The sequence below is a fragment of the Sturnus vulgaris genome, chromosome Z (genome assembly GCF_052056855.1).
Source record: "Sturnus vulgaris isolate bStuVul1 chromosome Z, bStuVul1.hap1, whole genome shotgun sequence".
Classification (NCBI taxonomy): Eukaryota; Metazoa; Chordata; class Aves; order Passeriformes; family Sturnidae; genus Sturnus; species Sturnus vulgaris.
Genome location: NC_142283.1, coordinates 65,067,756 through 65,083,782, shown reverse-complemented (window position 1 = coordinate 65,083,782; position 16,027 = coordinate 65,067,756). Strand labels below are relative to the sequence as shown.

At 38.4% G+C, this 16,027-nt stretch overlaps 1 protein-coding gene across 1 annotated transcript in view; it reads right to left on the bottom strand.

Annotated features, from left to right (window-relative positions):
- LOC106859607 (uncharacterized) overlaps positions 1-16,027 on the bottom strand; it is a 42,439-nt gene that overhangs the window by 23,219 nt on the left and 3,193 nt on the right. Inside the window, exons 3-6 of the mRNA XM_088157024.1 lie at positions 15,100-15,208; positions 6,611-6,766; positions 5,211-5,298; positions 1,464-1,589 (exon numbers count right to left, since the gene is read on the bottom strand). Coding sequence (XP_088013150.1) covers positions 5,268-5,298; positions 6,611-6,766; positions 15,100-15,208 — 296 coding nt within the window. The 3' untranslated portion in view covers positions 1,464-1,589; positions 5,211-5,267. The remainder of the gene's footprint in view (positions 1-1,463; positions 1,590-5,210; positions 5,299-6,610; positions 6,767-15,099; positions 15,209-16,027) is intronic.

The following is a 16,027-nucleotide window of genomic DNA, read 5'->3' as shown; positions in this document are numbered from 1 at the left end:
ATATGGTCTTTTTTTGTTCATGAATAGCACCAGAGACAAGGAGGCTTAGTAGAAAGAAACAACCTCTGCACACAGAGTAGCCCTACAGCACAGTGGAACAATACAGAGCTCTAAGGAAACTCCACTTTGTCTGGTAGTCAGCAGGGTGCAAGGGAAACACTTTGCACTGCTTTTCTTCACAGCAAAATCCTTCATTAAAACACAAACATGTCTAAATAACTCATGGGGATTTGGTTTAGACATCATTTGAAATCTGGTTCAGTAACTTCATATCATGAGATGCAAAAGCTGTCACATTTGGTTTGTTTTGTCTAGAAGGTCATCAACCAGATTTCACTGGAAGAAACCTGACATTAGCACATTCAATCCTGGCCTAGTCAGCCTTTGAAAAATGTGGAAATACTACCCTGCACCTGACATGGCCTTAGGAATTATAGGAAAAAGAATTCCATCATTAAAAACAAGGCATTTCCCAGAAGTAATTTATACCATAGTCTTAATAAGTCAGCCTTTACAGTCCCACAAATCAGGATTGTGCACGTGAACACAAATGGGTAGGTAACTGCTCTTTAGTGTTTTTTACATAGTATGCACTTGCAAACCAGACTCATCTGACAGATAAACGACTGAAATATTTGCCTTAGTGGTCTAATTGACAAGCATGGGATACTCCCGTATTTTCATCTGACTTCCAGGAAGACCTTGTCCCATCATCAGTTCACTGGGTGACCAGAACAAGGAAGAAATCTAATGCAATTTAAAACTCTGCTTCAGTTCTCAGAAGGTCTTAACATACACCATTCAGAGATTTGAAATTTAATCCAAAATGTTTAAACAAGCTACTAAGAAATAGTCCCAGCAAAGTATTTATTTATTTAGAAGGATCATTTAATTGTTTTCAACTCTTTTAAAGTACAGTTGCTTTATTGTCCTATCTAAACATGGTAACAGCCTATTAGTATAACACCAAAGCTCTCAAAACACATCCTCAGCTAAGCTGTAATAGCTCCAGCAAACCAAGTTATGCTGCTTTACTACAGCTGAGAACCTGTTCCTCTGTCTCCTAATATTCGAACTCCAGAGACAAAGGTTTTCTGTCTGACTCTTACACCTCTCCTCACCCCAATGCTCTGGGATTTTTTCTCCCCCTTCAGCTCTCATTTAGAATTTTAGCCAAAATTATTATTGCCAGCAAGGAAAGATGACGAAAAGTGTCTGGCTTCAAGATTATCTCCTCTTTAATCACTTCGGCATGGAGACAGAAGTGGTGAATGAGAAACAACAAACTCCTTCTGATTCAATCATACACTGTAGTGCTGAATGTAGCACAATTGTACATCCAGAGAAAATCCTGCTGCTCCTCTTACTGCAGAACCACCCTCAAAGTCAGTGGGAGTTTGCCAAATGAGCACAGCTATACAAAAAGAGCATAGCCCAAGTATGCAGACATTTCATCATTTCACCTGCAAATCTGCAATTCCACTTTGGATGATTTTCTCACAATTCATGTGCCAGACACACAAAATCCCATCTTTCATTCTGCCTCCTGTAGCAAGGACTTTTGACTGTCAAGGACACCAGGTCATAGCCTAAAAAATAAAAAGAAAACAGATGCCAGAATAGATTAAGAGGTTAGCTGGAAGAGCAGAGGAGTTCTAGCTTGAAGTGTAGTTGTTAAAATTAACTACAACAAGCACCCGGAATGTACACTCAGGGGAGCATAGGATCCCAAAACTTCAAATGCTGCTTCCCTTGCCCTTGTTTCATAGCCTACACTGTCCCACATATCCTCATAAAACTCCAGCTTCCCTGCTTGCCCTTCAGAGGCCACAGACTCACAGCTCAGTACCAGAAGAACTGAGCAGGATAAAGCCTTACTGCCTAAGCGAAGCCGTCACAGAAGTCTAAGCAAAGCGGCCTACAGGGTTTACAAGAGACCTGGTTTCACCCAGGGTATTTCCAGGATATACCTAAGGCCCAGAATATACCTGAAGAAAAGCTTCTCAGAACTCAATTCCATCTGCCTCAGTAAATTTCCCCGACCCTTTAACCCCAGCACTGCAGTCCAGCCTCAGATACTTTTGGGAGGATAAACAGCTTATAAATACTGGACTCTCCTGCCTCTTATTCCTATTACCTGACCTATCTCCCACACAGACAGGGACTACATAATGACAAAGGATCTTAAATTGTTTCATTTAATATTTCCTTCGTCAAATTATTTGTCACCAACAATGACATGAAAATGGGCAGAAGGGCAAAAGGAACCTCATATATCAAATTAATTGCAGCAGAAGTAATTTGCTAAAATTCCAAAAATTGAAATATCTTGATTGCAAACTTGTAAGTATTACACCACCAAACTTTTCTGAGAAGGTACATAGAAGAAAATGTGATAAATATTTTTTCTGTTTGGCAACATATTTACAAAGGCCTACTAATCCAACATCAAAGCCCTAGCAAACTTACCTATGAAGAGAACTGCTCTTAAAATTAATTACTCCACAGACAGAAGAAACTAATAGACATCAGTAAGACAATTTTTAAAATTGCCTGAGCAATATGCCTTTTTCATATATTTTAACTGCTAAGAAAGGAATTCAATTAGGATATTCAATATACCACCTCTAGACCCAATTGCCAGCAACAAGTCGGCTAGTGACAATTTCAGGCTGCAAATGCTTTGTTTTGACAAAGAATCCCATCATGATGCTGAGCAACATGAACATCACGGTGATGGATGGATCCTAACAGTGAACCACTGCAGAGGACAAAAGGCAGCGTGGGTTTAATGCTAATGCAACATTAAAAGCAACTTCATCACACCAATGTTTCTTCAGAAACAAACCACATCAGAGTGGAATGTGTCAGCAGAACAACAACATTTCAGTAGGAGGAAACACAGAACAACTTCCAAAGTCACACCCTGACTGTGGAGGTGACTGACCACAGAAAGGAGCCAAGCAGCCACTCCATTCTGGGCAGAATATCTGCTGTCTCTCAGTGAGCACAGTGACACTAACCTACACTCTGTTCAACTGCTGAGCCATTTAATGTAAACTGTTTCCTGTTCATGAAAAATCCTTTCACAAAGTGATTTTTGTCAAAGCCAGGTATGACTCCACACCCAACAGAGAAGTAGTGTAAAATCTATTGTACTGCTAGAGGGCTTTCTAGCAACTTACTGTGTATTCTTTGGTTCGGTCCTTTCCTTTGCCTCATTTCTCCCTCCCACTCCACGGCTTTAGGAAAATTTGAGCAGCTTGACACTGTTGCACTAGCTGCTTGTTAGGAAGTGGATTCACTGTTCTACAACCAGTGTCATCAGCCTACCAAAGGCAGGAAGGAACACCCTGCCTGGAAATACAGCTACTGTTAAAGTTTAGCTCCTAGATATGGCTTTTACACATTAATAGGGGAGTTGAACTGAGAACATTGAAAATACCTTGCAAAGTATTTTTTATGGATATTACTTACATTAATCCTATGACTAATCGGAAGAGCTTCCTGATGGAAATTCACACTTACAACTGGTATGATGACACTGAAAAAATCAGCAAGTTAAATACAATCGTTCTAGGTATCTGAGAAACAGGTATCTGACATCACTGCAATAGATTTATTTAAAGGTTTTAATTATTTTTAAACGGGTTAGTAACTGGAGACTTTCCCGCAATGGCTCTTAAAAATTTTTCACATATATGTTGCATTATTTGGAAGCACTAAAAATGCATACAGAAACTTGACTTATTGTAGGAAATGTGCTTGTAAAATGGACTTTATGGTACTGAAATTTATTTACAGATTCATGATGATCTGTTGTTGGACTATTTTTAACCACAACAATTACAATCCCAAAGTCAATTGATACTTTGGGACCTTCTACTGTGAAGTTTAGTGTAAGAATGCTGCTCTAATTTTAGTAACAATTAATATTAACTTCATTAACTTTTTTCTCCTTGTGCAGTTATTTTAACTCTGCCCTAATATTAGAATTATCTGGTCAATTTCAAACCTAGAAAAAGAAATAAATTTTACCTCAATCTAATGCATCAGCCATAACTGTAGTTCACAGGTTCACACTGAATAATATCATCAATTTCTGTTTTGAAGTTCCTGTTGTTTTCACTGCTTTGGCCAAGAGGAAATGTGAACCAAAACTATTTCTTACTGTAGTGAGGTTATGCCACTTGGCACTGAAAGGATGTTACACCTGCATCCTTCTAACCTAACCCACACAATATAATTGCAACTGCATTTTATTAACTGTTTGTTCAGCTGGTATACTTGTACCTCCTTGTACCTCCACCTTGCAGACCTCATACAATCACAACCAGAGAATCTTGTGAAACCAAAAATAAATCTACCACTGCCATTCTTATCAAGAGATACTTGTTTAATTTTGAGTTAATAATAAAGTCAGCCTACCCTTCCTATTATCTTTCAGTTTAAGTAAAACAGAACACTAACATATGATTTTAAAATCAGGGAAGCATTCATCATACACAAGTCTCTCCTCACCCCCTTCATGTGTGAGCCAAAGATCTGAAACAGAAAGTGGTATGAAAAAAACCACAAGAGCACATCTGATCTTTGTCATCTGAGCCCACATACTGAAATGATACCTAAATACAAAATATTCGCCTGCTACTATAAAATACACCCTTGACAATAAAAAGGTCAACCACTCTATCCCTTCTTGGGTTCTGGATGGCAAAGAGCTGGCTTTTCCTAACAGATACACAACTAGAGGGGTGTGCAGCTCTTCAGAGCTGTGCTTTGCTGTACATTTGAAAGGACAGATGGATCCCAATGATATCAATGGAGAGGCCATCTAAGTTACATACTGTCTCCTCAGCACAAGGCAGGCCATGATTTTTGAAATTCAGACTCACTGGAGATGAAACAATTTCAAGCTCAGGCTTTGCACAAAACCAGAGTCACAGTCTCCAAATCATAGTGAAATTCCGCAAGTGGTGACAGATTTTTGGAAGGAGAGTAAGAAACAGAGACTGCAGAAAGAGGTTAAATCCTCTTTGGCTGCTTTCCTGTCGTACAACAAATCTACAAATGATTTCTGAGATGGGTGAGAGATGCAGGAAAAGGTAAATGTCATTTGAATTAAGCCAAAAAAATCAGCTAAAATGAATGGGATATTTGCCTAAGTAAAAGCAGCAAGTCTCTTTATGGGAATAGACTTTACTACTCACCTGCTCAGAATACAATGATTCCAGCTCAAATTACAGACAGGTGGCCAAACGTATTTCTCAGCCTCTCTCTGGTTTCAGGGTTCCACAACTGCCAATCCAAAACAAACGAGAAATAAAAATTTGACAGCAAGAAGAAAGAAAAATTTGTTCCCTTCATTTGTTTAAAGTTTGGCCACTCCCCAGTCTGAACTGACATAAGGAAAACTTCAAGCTCATTTATTTCACAAGAGTGAATGAGTATTTCCAAATTTCTACAGCTTTATCAGTCAGAAGTCAGACTGAATTGAAGGAGTACACACCTGTGAGCTTAAAGCTATTTGTTTACATGTCAGTCTTTATGAGTTCATGGAAACACTGCACTTCAGTACCTTCAGATTGCTGACTCATGACTGCAGCAGGTAGGGCCAATTATTATCCAGTACCTTAGCTAAAGTCACACAAAATCCTCTTATTAGTAGTAGTGTCACACAACAGCAGGTTCAGATATGTGTGTGTAACCAGACTGAAGTCAAATTCCCAAATGAGAACCTATAAGGAGAGCCTTGGATTGAACTCTAAAGACATTGACTGCTAGAGTGATCTTAGCAAAAGGCATACAAGAAAAACATAACCTGTGTTGAATAAAATAATTTAATCAGAGTTCCTCTTACTGATGGAAAAATAATCTGATTGTCACTGGAAACCTGAATCATTAATTCAGTCATCAACTTCTCTGTTTCAGACGTGCCATTACATGTAGCTAATTCTGGATGTCCAGTAAGATGGAATATGATACTGGGAAGTGCTACATACATTTTTAACAGAGTTTTTCTGTAGTTTAGTCAATCTTTTCCATTAGTTTCCCTAAAACAAAATCAGTATCAAATAGTTTGGTAGCTACTTTAGCTAAAAATGGAGAGAGACTGATAAAAAGTAAGTTATCTAGTATGTGCACTTCTTCATCACTGGTGCAAACTGCAAGGCATATTCCTTTTTCATCCAAGCCAGACATGAAGTGTGTTTGGAACTGAAATTCAAATTAATGCTTTCAAGGGCTTGAAGAGTTCATTCATTCCAGATGTGTGCAGCAGGTCCTACAGTGATAGCAATGAGATTCTCAAGGCTCCAGCCCAGCATGTGTAGCTCAAGAAGAAAGCTACTACATATAGTGCAAAAAACCAGTAGATAATAAGCTGGGGTAAGGGGTAGTATGATTTGGGGGAGAGACACTATGGAAAAACATTCAGATAATTCTTCTATGAAACCTTTACTGGGAAGCATTCCACTTACATGAAGGAGAATACCTCTGACAAGCCAATCTCCTCAAATGTGCATGTTTGCACAGCAGCACCTGAGTTACAGTTTACCCACTAGAATTTTTCAATCTGTCGCCCTGGACTTTACATTGCCACATCACTCACCCTAATTTCTTCCACCAGAAACGAGGCTCCTTCTCCAATAGATACAGATCCAAAAATACTTTTGTTCCCAGGTGATTCCTGTCACTGAGAAAGACATAGGACTGCCTTATATGGTACGGTTTGTCCAGCATCTTTGAGTTAATGATAACATTTACCCTGCAGATGATAGGGAAAAATGCAAAAAATTATTAAGGAGGTTCTGCTCCTCATCTTCAGGGCCTGCTCAGTAAATGTATGATGGGAGTACTCTTCCATTGTCCCTGATGCTGAGCACATTGCACTTGCAAAGCAAATAACTGCAATAGTTAGCTTCAGAACACCCTGTTTCGTCATGTAGGTCAGCAGCAGATGGCGTACAACATTTAATACCAAGCCAGGACATTCTTATTTTGCAAGACCCCTGAAGCACAGAATGTGCTACCATAATCCAAGGTTTGGCACAATTTTTTGATAATTAAAATCTCTCTGGAGAACAGTTGAATCCATCAGCCTGTTTAATTACAAACCTGACTGTTGCAGCAGAAATCATTTCCATAGACCACTGTTGTTAATGTCATCATTCTTGCGACATACCTTGTGCATCATCAGTATATATCATATCAAAAAACCTTTATCCTGTTCATGGACATAAACACTCACAAAGGTATGTTGAAAAAATCTTCCCAGGGACAATTATAAACACATACACATAAATAGTTTATTAGATCTTTTGAATTGCTCAGAATCTTCAGACCTGAGATTTATGTGTGTTTGTGTGTAACTTGTGTTTCATTTTTGCCTGTTCACCAACAAAGACATAAGTGAGAATTTAGAAGGCATCACCTAAACTACAAATGATGTCACTGCTCTCTTTCAAATTAAGATACTTCAAAGTCCACTCAATAAAATTGCTGCTGTGGTTACTGACTACTAGATAGCCAAAGCTGATTGCTGAAACATTTAAATTAAAATTAAGTGGAGGTAGAGCTATTTGATTTGAAAGTTGCATTGAGATTTATAGCTGAAGGAAACTGTATGAGAGTTATATCCTGCAGTGATTCCATTTTATGTGAAGGGGACACATCACCATCTTTCTTGAAACACACAGTCTGTGTAAAAAACAACACACTGGAGGAATTAACTTGCAATAATCATTGCATCAGCCAGTAACATGAAGTCTCACTTCTTGCGCCAAAGGTGTGGATGGTGTCACTGTGGCAACACTTCTAAGCTCATTTTGGGTTCCCTCTTGACATCCTGTATTTGAAGATGCATCACACATATCAGTAATGCATAACACCACCATATTTCTAAGGCCTGAGCCTTTCTATTTGCCTCTACACAATTCAGAGAAGTCTTGAAGGGTGTAATTTATTCTGGGTAGGCTCAAAACACTAGACACACTAGACTAGGTAAAAGCCACATTTCACCAGCATTTTCAAACCTCTATGCATTCAGTCAGCTAGAACTGGGAATAGGTTCCACTATGTTTTGTTTAAATTATACCACTGTTTAGTGTAAAGCATGGTGGGTTTTCTCTTTTTTTACCTTCGTTTTTTTCAGAAGTTGCTAGTAGCAGAATTTGTGTGCTCTCCCACTCCAAAACTCCCTTATATAGTAATTAATTCTTTTACTGTCTGGTGTTTATTTCTCCCCCAAATATCTACCCCACTGACACCTAACCACAGGAAAAGGTTTTTAAAACACACTGTCTTTAATCACACCACATTAAGCTCACGACAGAGCATTAACGAGAAACAAAAGCCTATGCAAGTGTGAGAAAGAGTCATCTTTTGTGGTCATTGTCTATATTAGGCTGCAAAGACTCCTCAGCACTATAAAAAAAAGCCAGCATTTTGAATCATTTAATGTTAGATTTTTATGTATAAAAAAATTATATTGCTATAGTGTGCAGAGCAGAATGCTGAAGATACACATTTTTGCAATTTTCGCAGTGTCTTAATTTCCTTCTTCAAATTATTCCCCAGAGAGTCATAATTACAATGAGTCCTAAAAGTTTCAAGGGCAGAAGATTATATTTATCTCTTCAGCTAACCTCTCTTGTTCAAAGAAGAATTCAATACTGATAAAGTATTTGTAATCTGTGAGTATACACATACGCATCCTATATAAAATTTTAATGACTGTTGTGGAAAACTTATATCATTCATCCCTTCCATACACTGTCTTTAACCTTCTCCTCTATTCCAAAACTCAATTTAACAGAGCAAATATTTCCCCTCTCACCTTCTCTCTGAAGATGAGCAAGTAGATTACAGCTATTTTCTTCTCTGTCTAAAATTTTGTGGAGTTGAACAATAAAGGTTTGCAGGAATGACCTCCGATCCGTACAATGGGATTTGTAACACTGCATTTTAACCCTAAAAAGGTCTAACATTCCTAAAATGAGAATTGGCAATACAGAAAAAAATACAGTTATTTCTAATATCTAGATTTTTCACTACTTTTGAAAATTTTACAATGCTTTTCTGAATCCTGTCAAGCAAGATAGTTCAAGAAACTTAAGACACTTAATTGTAACATTCAATGAATGGCAACACTTCTGAAACTCTGTATATAATTTCCTTCTTTAACATTGGTAGCTGGTACTATGCATTGAGACAGTAAGGGACAAAATCATCTCTAACTCATTTCAGGATTTTTTCTCTTGTGAGTAATTCATCTACCCCAAATCATAACGATTACCCTTCCAGCTCTATTCACCTACTTCATGGGCGCATGAATATACATAGCAGGCTTTTTTCTTAGTGGAAGTTAAATTTCATTGTGCTGGTTTGTTATTTTGCCTGGATACTGGTGAATATCACTGACTTTTGATAAGATTTTGGCTGTCACATGCCTGTGTCAATTCTCAAAATGAGACTTAGGAAGTGATTAACTCGTCAGTACTGTCCCATCAAACTATTCAATTAACAAACTGGTGAGTGGCATCAAACCTGGTATTCTTAAAGCATATATTTATTTGTCATCAAGGGAAAAAAATGTGTGATTTATCCCTATACTGTTGCTATTTACTGCTCTGAAATTAGGCTCATTTGCACTGAGGAAAGCAATGAAAGAAAACACAAGTCTATCACATAAACCCCAACTTCTTGTACAGGGGGTGAAATCCAGATTCATAAAGAAAAATGGCCAGAGCACCAAAAGAAATCATCTGTCCAAGACAGAAGACACCAAAATATTAATCTGATATTTAATGAACTGTCTCACACTCAAATAAGTATGGGAATGCCTGTATAATTTCACAGGTTATCTCTTCAGATTCCCTGTTTTCAAATCACTTGACCATTCACACTCCCTGATGCCTGATTCATTCAAAGGATATTTTATGTAGCAAATTAATCAACTCCCCCACAGATTAAACCAGCAGCAGTGCTAGGAAAAGTTTGACCTTTCTCTACAGACAAGAGCAACAAAACTCCACTATCTCTGCATGCCCGGCACTGTCATGTACACAACAGTGCACATAGTACATATTCCCTGCCCATTCCACAGCACAACCCTACACTTTTGTAGCATTCTGAAACTGAAAAGCTGAAAGGAAATTAATGTTTTAGGGACACCAGTGCATCAGATGGGAGCCAAAGGAGAAACAGGTAAAATACTAGGACTTAACCACACTCAAAGAGCTGCAATATTCTCTGTTCAGAGGTTGTGGGAACTCTAGAAACAGCTCTGGGCAGGTAGCTCTCAGCCACTTTGTATTAATCTGTAACACTTATTGGAAGAGGCAGATGCATTTGTTTTTCCAGTGTAGATGAAGACTGTAGCATCTTATTTTTCAGTGTGCCTGAAAATGTTTGCTATATTGTGCGAGGTTCCAGAGGACCTCAGGGTGCCTCCTGTGCACCCACACTGCCGAGCTACTTCTTCTTTTATGTAAAAAGCAAAGCAGCTAATAGTTGCTATGAAGTTATTTATTGCAGAAGCACATCAGTCTCAAAAGCAAATACAAAGTAAGGCAAAGCAATGGCTAAAAGTAATGACAAAGCTGCAGTGGCAAAATGCAATGGCAAAATGCACATGGCATAAAGCCATGGCATAGACCACCATCTCTCCCTGATGCATGTTCTTTTATAGAAAGTTTCCAACTAGCTAAGACACAAACTCGAAACACTATTCCTTAACCTATTCGAATTCTGGTTTCTTAACACACCAGGCTATGTATAGACTACCTTCATGGCCTATCTTGTTCTAACTGAAAAATGTAAGCAATATTCTTAACTCTAACTCTATTATGTCTGAAGCTAGGTTCTTGGAGCCTCTAAGAAAACACGAGCATGTTTTTCAACCTTCACTAGAACATGTACTACTTCTCAGGCATCTAAGCCCTTTTACTCACTAAAAGCACTTAAAACTTATTCCATTTAGTTACTTATTTTCTTTTTCTTATGTTACAGCCTAAATCTTCACCTCTGCCTCATAAGTGAGAGGCTTAATATACTTCAATCTATCTAAAGGTTTCAACTCAATCCCTGCATTCTGATTTCTTTCTGAAGAAATCAGAGAGACTCCTAACTTACTGACTCCAGCAATATTGGAACATACCTTTCCAGATACTACTAGTATTTTCCCAGACCTTCACATCACCAATTTCTGCAATGCTATATCCAGCCTCTGAGACCAAAGCTAAGCTGATGTGAAAATATGACTGAATTAAGAAGACAGTTGAAAAACATTTAAATATTGTGGATAACACCAATCCCATCAAAGGATTCAACAATCATTACATAAAAGCCTCAAAACAGCCTGTCTCTGGGATGGGAAATAAATAACAAATACAGAATATCAAATCATGTCCAAATCATATTGCTCTAACTTGAGAGACCTGAGACATTTTTCCTCCCATAAAACACAGATTCACTGTTAATGATCACACACACTTCAACAAAGCTATTTGAACAAGGCCACCTTAGCAGTGGAAGAAGGTCCAAACCTGTAGATCTGGAGTTATTACCTGGGTCACCTGTCAAACCTTAGTGACCTCTTGCTCTCGTCTGAATTGGCACTTGGACTGATGTTACCAGCTTGCAAAGACATTTCCTGGGTGCTGTCAATAAGTATCTCTGAGGGAAGAGCAGTTCTGTGGCACATGCATTGCAGGGCCATTGATTACAGCATGGCACACCCTGGATGTCAGAGCCCTTCCTCAAACCAGGATCACAGACACTGGACTCCATTATCCCTTTCCCTAAACCAGTGCTACAATATAAAGCGGAAAATAGTTACAGGCTATTCCTGAGGAATACCATCTTAAAAATTGCATTAGCATTTCCTTGGGTATGAAAGAAAGACATGATGCAGCAAAAATTAAGGAAAGGGACATCTGAATTATTAGATCCTTAACCAAGATTCAAAGGCTCAGATCAGCTCACACAGGACAGGAATATCTTCATCAATTCCTAGTAATATGCATTTCTTCACAATGGTCACTGAGAAGAATGCTCTGGTGCCAATTTTCTGTTTGTTTTGTAATTCTTTATATATAGTAATGTGGAAATGCAGCGGATATTTTTATCAGTCACTCAAGATTAGTGAATTCTTTCTCTCCAATGTCTGTGAAATCTGCAATGCACAGTCTGTGTTACTCTTCTTCAAAATCCTGCTGCAATCATGACAAAAAATCTCTTAGAAAAACACAGCTGTAAAATAGAAGTGTTTCTCCTTTATACGTTCCAGCTGTTCTACAGCAGACCTTCAGCTTTGAAAGATATTTTCTGTATGATTTATACAGACAACTTGGCAGAAAGCTAATCACATTGCTTGGGTATGTGTCCCTCTAAAATTAGTGCAGACATTTCTTTGGAAATTGATTATGTATACAAAGAAGTAATGTCTTGGCCCACAGAGAGACCACACACATTTACTGGTTTGTGAGAAGATTCTATTCTCAACAGATCCCATTCCTTTACACAGGCTGCATGAATCAAATGCTCATTTATCTAAGAAGATAAGTAGATTTTCATATGGGTTTAGCCAGGACTGACTTTCAAATGGTTTTAGGAATAACTTAGGTTTTAGTCACCCCACAATGTATTGAAAAGATACCCATATTAAGATTGAGGAAATTGTTGTAGTCCTGAATCTAGAACTCTTAATATATTTGCTCTAACTCAGCTTCTACTTGTAAGTTCCAGTAAAAATCTAGGTTTACATAGAATCCACATGAACTTCATGAGGTTCAGTAAGGCCAAGTTCAAGGCACTGCACATGGCTCAGAGCAACCTCCAGTGTCAACGCAGGCTGGGGGATGAACAGATTGAGAGCAGCCCTGCCCAGAAGGTTTTGGGGGCACCAATGGATGAAAAGCTGGACATGAGCTGGAAATGGGAACTTATAGTCCAAAAAACCAATTATATCCTGGGCTGCCCAAAAACTGTGGCCAGCAAATTAAGGGAGGTGATTCTGCCTCTCTGTTCCACTCCAGTGAGATCACACCTGGAAAGCTGTGGCCAGCTCTGGGGCCTTCAACACAAGAAAGACCTGTTGGAGTGGGTCCAGAGCAGACCTGGAAAAGTGGTCAGATGGCTGGAGCACTCTTCTCTGAGGAAAGGGTGAGAGAGATGTGTCTGCTCAGCTTGAAGGAGAGAAGGCTCTGAGGAGCCCTTATTGTAACCTTTCAACACTTACAGGGGGCTGATAAGAAAGAGAAGCACAGACATTTCAGCAGGGCTTGTTGTGATGGGACAAGAGGTGATGGTTTTAAATTAAAGGAGGGGAGGTTGATACTAGGTATAAGGAAGAGATTTTTTTACAATGAGGGTGAAGAAGTGCAATATGTTTCCTGAAAAGGTGATGGATATCCCATTGAAAACACTCAAGGCCCAGTTGGACAGAGCTCTGAGCAACTTGATCTAGTTGAAAATGTCCCTGGCATTGCAGGGGGTTTAGACTAGATGATATTTAAATGTCCATCCAATTCAAATCATTCTATGACTCCATTTGAACAGAACAACATGTATTCATCTTCTAAAAGATGTTCCATTATCAGAAAAAAAATTTTTTCTGCACATTACTTCATAGAAGTGCTTATCATCTCACCAAAAAAGAGCAGTTACAGTCAATTTCTCTGCTGGCTAGATCTAAGACTATTAAAAAATTGCGATATTTTAAGAGTTCTAAAATGTATTAACTCTCCAATCAGTTGATGGGGGGTAGGAAGAAAGAAAGCACTGTTTCTTGTTGAAAGGAAGATTTCCAAGACTAGCTCATTTGTTAAGAAAATTAAGTGATTGTCCCAAGAATTATGTTTCCCGGAATGGTGTAAAAGCGTGGTCTCTTTCCAATATCCGGGGATATTCCAGAGTACCACTATTACAAAGCATCAGGCAGCAAGCCTGATTAGTCCACCAGTGCTGGTATCACTTCCTTCTGTTAGAAATTCAGCTTATTACCCTCACAGAAACTTGCCCATAATATAAACTAAGACTTATAAAATGCTATAAAATAGACATTAGGTATGCATTGCAGAAGCAAGCTTACTCAATAATTATGGTCCAAGAGATAATGATATGAAAACAACTCTTAACATCTTCATATCAACTTTGGAACTGGCACAATCCACGGAAGGAGAGAAGAGGAGAAACTGTAATCACTGACTAAAAAGTTCCAACTTAATATATGAACAGTCACAAGGAAATAGAAGTAAAGCAGAGAAGAGGTTTTCAGTGTCATATTATGGTAATAGAGTTTCTAACATGTGTACCAATGCTTAACAGAAGAAGTCAATTTTCTAGTGAAGAGAAAGTTCATCACTAATGAAGATGGGTAGCTGAAGCATAGATTTATGGTCCAAAAAGGTATGGATAATGCCTAAAAAATAAAAAAAATGGTGTGTCAGTGCTCACTATGAAGAATAAACTGATAAAATATATAACAATAGAAAATAGCACTTAAACTGGAAGTGTTCTGAAGTCGTTTTTTCATATGTTAGGCAGATTCCTTGAGTTCTTTCAACTTTGATCAAAATCTGACAACCTATTTTCACAACAACATTCTCAGAAAGGAACTTTTTGATAGCTCTTTGGTAATTTTTTCATAGCACCTCATTCTATCTACTGGACAAAATCATCAGCTACATCCTGAAGAACTGAAGCAATTATCTTCTTCACCACAGTGCTTATTAAAGCAGATGGAAAACTGAGTCATTCATGTTCTTCATGCATATTTCTTACAATACATGCTTTACCTCAAAGGTAACAAACCCATCTTGGGGGCTTCATTTGTTTAGTTTTGATTTTAGTTTACAGGATAGTAGCCTAGAGAAAGAAGAAAAAAAGCTGAATCAAATAAATGACAAAAAAAAAAGACAAAAAATGACAAAATTACTTTTCTCCAGCAGACATTTCCTAAATGGACCTTCTCTTGTTATTGTTATCTGTGTCAATAAGGTAGTATTCTCATAACTGATTCCAGGCCAAAGACAAGGTAAAAAAACACATCAAAAAAGCAAATATCCTGTCTGTGCATTTGAATACAGCATAACTCACCTATTACTTCTCTGTTTCAACTCTCCTGTTTTTCCTTCGTTCCAAAGCTGTTGCAGCATGACTGCTGAGTAGTTTTCATGACGGAGTTTCTTAGGCATCTGAGGTGTTACTGGAAAAATAGTTTTAATGGAAAAAAATCCTTTTAAAAGCGTGCATGGGACCATCTGTCAAGTACTTTTTAGAATAGCAGTGGTGATCTAAGGGCAGTACTCAGAAAGCAGATCTGCACACTGAGTGTGTCAGTGCAAATACTGACATTTGGAGCAGTAACCCTGCTTTCCTTTTCCTGGTGAAGAAAAGGATACATTTCTACAGCACCATTCATCTTATCCTAAAAGAGATGTCTAAACAGGATCAGACTGATCATTCCCTTAGTAAAGAATGCTTGCTAACTACTGCAGCTCATGTTCAGCCTCAGGTTTATTGACTAGTTACAGAGAATCCTTCTTGTTAGAAAATTACATCTGATTTCCCAGAATCACACAGGCTTTCACCACTGCTTGTAGAGGCAGCATGTAGAATTTTCTGTTCTAGAAACTGAAAATGGAAAGACTTCGGACTGTTTTAGAGCCAGAGTTGCCTAGACCTGAGCATGCTGAAGAGCTCTGATATTCTCCTTAGTAGAAAATGGAATTGCACTTTCTGACCATAATCATGGGAGCATATCCAGAACACTCAGGGGAATCTTTTATTCATTTTCTAAATATTTCAATTATTAATCAAGAAGTCAACTGTGTAAAGTTCCCTACATCTTCCAGGAAGTCCTTCGCGGACACGCAGCATGCAAAAACCCTTCCCCACTTTCCCTTAGCACTGCTGGAAGCAGGAGTCAGCACTCTCAAAGTTCATTCGACGTTTCACCAGCTCCCTCTGTTGCTGATGGAGAGAAACAGCCTCCCTTAGAATCATCTCTCCTCCGGACCCACTC